The following is a 9,041-nucleotide window of genomic DNA, read 5'->3' as shown; positions in this document are numbered from 1 at the left end:
AGTGTACCTAGTGTTAATCTTTTTGTTGTAATTTCTTTGTTGCCTAATTTATCGTTCATTTCTGTATGAACATTCATTAATTATATTTTATATTTAGTACAAAATGAATGGCGAGAACATTAGTTGTGATTAATTGTAACTTTTAAAATGTTTGTAAATAAAGAGCTTTACGTAATACATAATGCATTTTATTTAAGAATATTATAAATATAATATTTTGAAATCTCCTCTTCAAAGGCAATCGATAGGTGAACTTAAACAATGCAAAACACTTGATTAATATATCTATAAGTACCTACTAGCAAGACTGAACCCAAAACAAAGTGATAGAAACAGATTAATTAGTGTTTCCCGCGATTAATGCGTTAAAACATACATACAAACATACAAACTTCTTAACCTGATAAGATTTAACTTTAAATCTTTTATCTTTCTTTAATTTCTAATATTCAAATCATTGAGTAACTTATCAAAAACATCGTCGGTCAAACCCATATTGCTTTTCGGCAGAAATTCGTCTAACAGTCCATTCTGGAAATCCCCGAAATCGTCCGTACGAGTATCGACTAGACCTAATTCTGTCAACAAAGTCAAGTTTTCACTGTCATTTTTGGCATTATCATTGCTATCGCTGTCAAGAGCTAAAGCTGTTAATCCTGGGAGCAGCTGTTCGGATGAGTCTGTATCGTCTTTGTCTTTTGTTTGTAGCCGGTTAGCGACTTTAGAGTCTTTGGTTTCTTCGTCAGATATATCGTGGTATTCTTGTATTTCTTTGCCGAATTCTATTTCTTCATCATCATCTTGACTATCCTGTAAAATTTGTTCTGTAGATTTGTACTGGAATGCGTTTTGGGAAAGATCAACTTCGACTGGGAAAAGGGACGAGTTTTCTTTTAGATGAACCACAGTCTCGCTGAAATAAGAAAAATAAGTTTTTATATCGATTATCTGGCTAGGAGAATCAAAAATCATTTTGACCTTTAATAATTTTTGCTTTATTAAGATTAATATTTTAATCAAAAACGTTCATTTATAATTAGTATATTTACGGGCATGTTTGATTTAAAAACACTTACTTGAGATACACAGCCAACCCCTGTATAAATCGTCGCAATTGATAGGCAACGTCTTGAGTCTTCTTATTGTCTAATAATTCCAGCTTAACCAAAACATCCGACCTCAGTCTGGCGAATCTGGTTCTAGCATCTTGTCTACAACGGAGGATCAACCTGAAATATAAGTTTTTCTGGTATAATAATTAAGAAAATTCAATATAACTTTAAATAATCTTTTGGTTGTATTGGTTTCTTGTTATAAAATTGTAAACTTTATTGTTGCAAAGCTAAGATCTTGAGATAAGAAATTAAAAAAACAATATAACTGTTATACTCCACTTACCTGTATTCATAGTTCCCAGTTTCAACTCTATATAAGGGCTCTTGCAATGCATTGTAACCGTATTCCTCGTCGTCCATTTCTTTAACTTTCAGGCAATAGGACAAATACTCGAACTTCGTATCGGCGTATTTGCGTATCGTAAGCTTTGTATCTGGTATGGCTTTGTGGAGATATGTGCCCATATCTGCTAAAATCTAGAACAATACTGGTTTTAGTACTCACGTTATACTTCTTTTTTATTCTTCGTTTTGCTCCCATCTTTTAAAAACGCCTTAATAAATTACTTCTTAATTGATCGTGAAATTCAAGACTTACTGGTTTTAAAGATTTCAACATTTTAATTCCGTCTCGCTCTAGCAATCTGTGGTACTGTCCAAATCTCGTGAAAGCTTCAGACGCTCTTGCTTGTGGTTCTCTTACACCGATACCAGAAAATATGTCCCCTAGGGATTTGTAAGTTTGGAGAAGGTCGAAATATGATTTTAGCATTCTGAAAGAGAAATAATGGTTAAACCTGTTCTTAACACTTATTGTTATTCCAGCTGATAAACAAACTACTTCAAGAGTTGCAGGTAGCACGAAATGTATTTTTCAGAACTCAAATGCAGCAGAAGTGCTAATGTTTTTATGTCATTCGTATTTTCAGTAGGTGAGAAACTGCACAGAAACTTCGCGTGTGCAGTTTCTCAGCTTGTGCAGACGAGCCCTGGCTCGTTAAATTGAATGTCTCCCAAATTACTTAATAAAATCTGACCTTTTTGCGTGTTCAACCAATTTCTTGTAAGTATTTTCAGTCTCTCGCATCTCGTTTAACTTTGCAACTAGCGTGTCATTGCATAATATAGCTCTAGATAGCCCAAGAGCATCTGCTGTACCTGTGGACATGTTCTCTACCAGTCTATGTTTCACCTTTTTCATTATTATGTCCAACGATTTGCCTTGTTTTGGATCCGCGTGCAGTTTGTTATAGTTGATTGTCACTGTATCCTAAAAATAAACGAGCATTTGATTCAGTATTTCTTATTATTAATTAATATAATAAGAAGTGTTAATTTTGTTTACCTTAGCTGATTGTATCATCTTAGCTACTTCTACTTTCGTCTTTCCCTTAACAGTTTGTCCATTAACCCCTACCAGTTCATCTCCACTCTGGAGTGTCCCATCTTTAGATGCTGGTGTATTATCAAATATCTGAAATGTTTAGATGTTTTATCATTTAATTAGTATTTTTATAAATAACGCCAGACTAGGAACACACTTTACACATTTCAAACTCCTATATCTACTTACTGCAGAGAAAATCAATCAAGACAAATCAGCAAGGGTACTTAGAGGCTTCATACGTTATTAAGTAGACTTTATTTTGTAGGACGTTTTGTTTGCCCTTAATAATGTACATATTTACCTGTACGATATATAGGCAAGGACATAGGGGTGCACCTCCTCCGATGCTGATGCCTATGAGATTTTTCTCATCTTTGTTCAACACTACATTTCCTGACGTTACTGTCATACCCCTGCGAAAATCAATAATATCTGTTATAAAAATGACCAAGAAACAAAATAAAGTTTCAAAGAACAATTTAAATGATGACCAAGTAACACGTACCACGTAATTTTCATAGCGTTAAGGATGTACAAGAATATAAGTTCATCTCATTATATTGATATTGATGAAGGCATAAGTGTCAAAGAAAAAACGATAATAAATTAATAAAAAATTTCATAATTACAAACCTTAGTAAAATTAAAGCCACAAAAAGTCACTCACTTTTGTCATGTTCTATTGGTCACGTTTTATCATAATATAATTAGGATTGCTAGCCTGCTGGTTCCATGGAAAAATTGATTTTAACCAATTGCGTTGAATCTGTCTTAGCTAATTAAAGGGTGTAAAAAAAACTCAGGGGCGTTTTTACTATTTATTGATCAAGCCTTAGGGAGTTCACACATTAAACACACTAATACAAAAACTATAGGATTATAAGTGGAAATCACACAATTTTACGAATCTAATAGTTGAGCACTAGAAACTTAAATCTAAATTCTGTAGCCACACACAAAATCTTCATTAGGTTATACTTAACTTACATCAAATTCTGATGCTGTATCATGTATCTTTCCTTTCTAAGATCGTTGAAAATACAATCGGCGTTTTCAAGTCCTTCATGTATTTTTCTGCAAATTAAAAAAATCTAATATTTTGGTATAAATATATATAAATATAAATATTTTGGTATACCTGATTAATATAATTCAACGAATACTAAAGGAAATATGCTATAATATACGCGATTAAAGAGGCAGCAATAGTCGTGATCAAGAAAGTGCAAGTTGTTTTTTTCCGTTGATACACACAAAACGTGTTTTGCTGTATAGTTTGTCGTTAAGTTTTTTTGCATAAGCACATAAATCGTGAAAAATATTGGATGCAAAGGTAATGGACGATTTCGCAATATGCCTGTATCTTAAAGGCTACAAAACACTTGCTTTCAATTGAAGGTATTGATTTTTATACAGAAGAAACTTACTCGTATCTAGCTAACTAACGTATAAACATACATGGAAACGGAAGGATTTAATTATGTCTGGATTATGCTCAAAGTATGTAACATGATGTTGGAAAATTTCTAACACCTACATAAACTTAGTCAGTCAGCAAAATTAGCAAAATGAAACTAGATTTTACTAAAAATATTGTACTTACTCAACGAGAATAGCATCGGATTCAATCTTGTCATTTTCTTCCATATTAATTAGCACACTGAACATATACAATAAAAGATGTTTTATTAACACAGATTTATGTTATGAATTATAACTGATTGATTTTTTGGTTTACATTTTTTTTACACTTACCTTTCGCGTATAGATAGCAAATCAGTTTTAAGGTTTCCAAGATTGTTATCGCTTAGCAAAGAAACATAAAAAAAAGACAGTAAATTAATAAATAATTTCTTAAAAAAGAAGGAAAATATTTTAATACAAAATTGGTAAAACAAAATTAACTTAATTTAATTATGATCGTTTAACCTTAGAAGAACTTGATATATAGAAGAAAGATGAAAAGTAAAGAAAATGCATGAAATAAAACATTTCTTCATGCCTTTCTTATTCTATGATTTTACACCAGCCACATCATCTGATTTTAAAGACAGCAATTTCAACAGAATCGTATTTAATTTAATTCAAATAGAAACAAAATAATAATTACATTCTGTCTTCAAACATAGACATACTGCGTTGTGGATAAAACCTGGGATCAGTAAAGGAATCGCTTCTCTGGTACATAACTCGCGCACAACACAACAAAGCTGAACTAAAGTGATAACACTGAAAACAAAAGGATGTTATGATAAAACACTGATACTATAGCATTTTTAAACGAACATACATTTTGTCCTCCTCAAAGAAGAAATCATCGTCGTATTCTTGCATCATTTTGGCAGTTTAACTTAATAATTACACATAAGAAATGCACATTACCGTATAAAATTGTGTCTGGCAAATTTATTGATTTTTCGTGTTCGTATTTATGTCAAATTTACGTGGGAGATACTGTCGGTAAAACAGTACGCATGTCTTGCCAGTCAACCAATCAGAATCTTCCCCGCTTCGAAGTGTCTTTCCCGCTTTTTTGAGCATAGATTATAATTATTACTCTATGGAGTTGCTATTCATTGTTCTTCTCTTGAAACAGTCAAGCTATTTAAAAAAAAATCAAATATCAGCTTTTCTTATAGCACTCAAACAATCAACTTTCATTTATATTTTACTGAAAAATGAATAAAACAAAATACGCGAGTAATACAAAAAGGATCAATACAATATAGACTTTTTGGATTAAGAGCTTTAAAAAATTGATTTAAGAGTAAATTACATGTCGAACTCTGAAATCATTATCGTGGAACACGCATACAAAAAGCTACCATACTCGTACATCTATTGTTCTATGGTATGTAGCAACTACATACCATAGAACAATAGATGTACGAGTAACACGCAACCCATGGGTCATAGACACATTTTTTTACAGTCGAATACCTTAATAAATCAACTTAACCTATGTTGACTTATTAATTAGGAATGCAAAAAGTCTCCTTTAAGCAGTCTCGTTGCTTTTGCCTGATAAGTGTATATAGACGCGATGCGTACGCCGCGCTGGGTGGGGATAAGCCGGGCGACCCTACAGGGCGGTGAATTAAGATGAAATTCATGGAATCTAATGTAGTATCATATTAATCTATGCCAACGGCTTTGTTATCTGATTGCTGACACAGTTGATTACCAATACCAAACAGGGGAGCGAATAAGCGGTACCTGAGAGCGGTATAATTATTATATCTATGAATGTACAATTTTTCTGTATGTATCTAAAAGTCTTCCTAGCTCTATTGTGGTTATATTACGGTGTTTCGCTTGACTGCGAACCGTAGAACCATGTAAATAAATATATGTCCCTAGATACCTATTTATTTTTCTGCGTAGAGCCATACTGTATTATAAACGTTAAAGTATGGCTGTTTATTCATTTTTTAATTTTTTGAAATCCACTACAAGCAGGTATGTTCAATCTCTTCTGGTGGTACGTGATGATGCAGTCTAAGATGGTAAGAGGCTTACCTGTTGGTCCTAGGGAAGTTATATTAAATCCATATCCTTTATCGACTTTTTCGAGATACCGACGTATCGCATATGTTCAAATCAACCTTTGCTTACCTAGTATCTAGGAAAAACCCCGGGAACCCATCCCTGGAAAATTAAAAAAAAATGTTGCCATAACACAACGACGTCATTGCCAAGTTTTTCATTCATAGCATACATCGTTCGTGTCACGAAATAATTAGGTTTGTTTACCATTTTGTCGTCCTATGAGATAAGACGAAAAATGGTTATTAAAAAAATTAATACCTCTGACGACATTAGCCAGCGGAAGAAGTCGCGGGCAATGCTATAATTGTTTATAGTTACGACTCGCCTTAATGGTGTTCCCCAGTCCGTGCACGTACGACACCAGTCGTCATCGTCATTCATTTCGTAATATTATCAAGCAATTCAAGTTACTCTAGACATTAAAGTTGGCTAACTGAACTGCTTTGTAAAAGTTGCAGCAGTTTCCAGTGCGGCGAAGCGCGCAGTGTAGTTCAGACTTATTAAAAATGAATATTTTCTTAGTAAGTATTTTTTTATTCTTGGAAAAATTACAACAGATTCAAATAATATCAGTGGTTATAAATTCCATATGTTTGTATAAAGTGTATTGTGTTAATTAATAATAATAAATATATTTTATGGTGACGATACGATATTATGCAGGTAGATATGGATTGGAGTTTGTGGGTTTCGTAATTATATTATTTTAAAAGTTAAGTAATTTAATTGAACTAATTTTTATTAAATTTTAAGCCTCCAAGTCTTGTTAGTATAAGCTTCCTCAAAAAAGGACTATTTATCAATACAAAAGAGGGTTATTTAAATCTATCGGTACTTAAACAACCTACACCTGCAGTTAGTTCTCTTTTTTTTCCTTATTTTAGGGTTGCCTGGCAGAGATAGCTACTAAGCGATACGGCCGCCTATTGTATTCTGCTTCTATTTTGTGTTTTCTTGTATAATTCTTTTACTTTATCTAGTGTACAAATAAAGAGTAATAATAATATTAAATTAAAACGGACTGCCAGTTGCTCTCAATTTTCGAATTTATAATATTACTGAAGATTTTTATATAAGTAGGTATCGATTACCTATAGTTCTTCTTATCTTATAATATTACTTACTTATTATTATTGTTTCAATACTAGCCGGAAAAATAGATAATTACTTACTTATTTATTTGAACAGGAAAAATTCTTGATTAAAATGCATAGGTAGAGTCTATCCACATACGAAATAATTGAAAATAAATCGGTACGTTATAAAGTATATTTTATTATTCGTTAGAGATATGAGCGTAGATAACAAACGCAATATCATAATATGAAACAGACAGGATATTATTACAGGAGATTTATAGCATTATTGTAGGTAGGTACACATAAGTATAGATTGTATTTAAGGGAAAGGTTCAAATAAATCCATGTTAGGTTAGGGATGGATAACACTAATATTCTAATATTAGTGTTATCCATCCCTTAGGCTGTGAGATCACGTAAATCCGTCGTTCTCAGTTATTATAATTACAATAAACATTTGTCGAAAATCATTAGAGTAAACAAATTAGTATATCGCAGCAGCTTCGAACGATCTAGGTATGCTCTAAATATCCTCATTCTTAAAGAAAGGAGGCCTATACTTAAAAAATGACTAAGTCCGTAGGCTGAGAACGAAGAAGGATTCCTGGATTTTTAAGTCTCATTATCCGTACTAAGGAGTTGATATTCATAAAATCACTGGTTTACCCAAATGACGTGCGTCCGCTCTACAGAAAAACGTTTCAATTATTAAATTACTTAATTCTGAAGCGTAGTAATTACATTGGAACTGTAGGTATACCAACAATATATTGTTGGTATACCTACAGTTCCAATTTTAAATAACATATTTTCATTTCAGATATTTCTATCATTGAGCGTGCTGTGTTACCGTCAGTTGGAATCAGCTGAGCACGTGCCAGCAGGACCAATCGGCCAATTTATACAAACCAACCTCATTGGCTTCCCTCTGCTGCACGAATCACAAAAGTGGGTTTTCGATCCAGATGTCGCTTTGAAAAGAAGAAAGGACTTCATAGCAGTGAATGGAGATAAAGCGGAGAAGTTGATAGAAAAATTAGGATTAGGGTTGGATGATCGTAGAGAAGATAGGTTAAAAAGGCAACGGGCAAGAGACGAAGGGCATGTTGGTGGTTTGACTTGGTTACGTGAGGATTAAATTTGTGAACCAGTAATCGTAGAGTTGATTCTGTTACATCATAAGGCCAGAGTTTAAATATAAAAGTCATTTACATACTAAGCTGCAAAAACTTGAGCTACCAACTCTTAGTTCCTAATTAAAACTTAAATATCTCTATGTTGGTAACTACTTCTCAAAGTTGTTTTTTGTCTTAAATCAAGGTTAATGTTTGTTACACGATTTTGGAGATTTTTTTGCCAATAATGACTAAATATGAAATGAGTGTTCTTATCATAAAGTTGGGTTTTTAAAACTTAAATACCTTTTTTTATCTTACGTTTTTTTTTTATAAAAGGGAACTAGTCCTGACCTAAGACAAGCTTTTTCAAGGTAAATGCATTGCGCATACCGACTGCTAGAGTAGCAAACCAGGTTTGCTAATAAACACGAAAAGTAGTTAAGTAACAGCGACTTTGGATCATTTATTTGGTTCATAAATCACTATATTAATATGGATCATCCCGTTTATGTGTAGAGCGGGAACACACCCATGTGGCTTCTTTAGAGTGGATTAAAGTTTTTTTTAATAACTTGTAGGAACCTTTGCTATCGATAAAATGGCCTTGAGAGCTTAATTCCGTGACATGACCGGATTCGATATCAGTACCTTTGATAGTAGACCAGAATAAAAACATTGATAGTTTAAATTTTTTGAATCATATTTATCATATTCAGCGCCTTAATAATAAGCATTTATTTCGAATAATGGAGAGAGAGTGTTCAATTTTATTAAATTGTAGGTATATCTCGTA

General features: G+C 32.7%; 2 protein-coding genes across 8 annotated transcripts; one reads left to right on the top strand and one right to left on the bottom strand.

The window, feature by feature from the left end:
• Positions 1 to 208: 208 nt before the first annotated feature.
• Positions 209 to 4,956, bottom strand: LOC120626246 (PRKCA-binding protein). Of its 7 annotated transcripts, none has more exons than XM_039893671.1 (12): positions 4,885 to 4,956; positions 4,613 to 4,731; positions 4,258 to 4,308; positions 4,106 to 4,162; positions 3,490 to 3,576; positions 2,804 to 2,915; positions 2,461 to 2,589; positions 2,153 to 2,385; positions 1,714 to 1,888; positions 1,399 to 1,592; positions 1,077 to 1,229; positions 209 to 913 (listed from the first exon to the last, which is right to left on the bottom strand). In XM_039893671.1, the coding sequence occupies exons 2-12, from the start codon at positions 4,687 to 4,689 to the stop codon at positions 436 to 438; spliced, it is 1,746 nt and encodes a 581-aa protein (XP_039749605.1). In that variant the 5' UTR covers positions 4,690 to 4,731; positions 4,885 to 4,956; the 3' UTR covers positions 209 to 435. The 7 variants fall into 7 exon arrangements, with proteins under 7 accessions (XP_039749605.1, XP_039749615.1, XP_039749596.1 ...); XM_039893681.1 differs by lacking the exon at positions 4,885 to 4,956 and adding an exon at positions 4,793 to 4,825; XM_039893662.1 differs by having other exon boundaries at positions 4,613 to 4,902.
• A 1,558-nt stretch (positions 4,957 to 6,514) lies between these two features.
• LOC120625472 lies at positions 6,515 to 8,552 on the top strand. The gene is made up of 2 exons (XM_039892565.1): positions 6,515 to 6,572; positions 7,951 to 8,552. The coding sequence occupies exons 1-2, from the start codon at positions 6,558 to 6,560 to the stop codon at positions 8,266 to 8,268; spliced, it is 333 nt and encodes a 110-aa protein (XP_039748499.1). The 5' UTR covers positions 6,515 to 6,557; the 3' UTR covers positions 8,269 to 8,552.
• The last annotated feature ends 489 nt before the right edge of the window (positions 8,553 to 9,041 follow it).

The sequence above is a fragment of the Pararge aegeria genome, chromosome 1 (genome assembly GCF_905163445.1).
Source record: "Pararge aegeria chromosome 1, ilParAegt1.1, whole genome shotgun sequence".
Taxonomy (NCBI): Eukaryota; Metazoa; Arthropoda; class Insecta; order Lepidoptera; family Nymphalidae; genus Pararge; species Pararge aegeria.
Note: the sequence above shows the minus strand (reverse complement) of the source record. Positions and strands in the feature narration are given on the sequence as shown.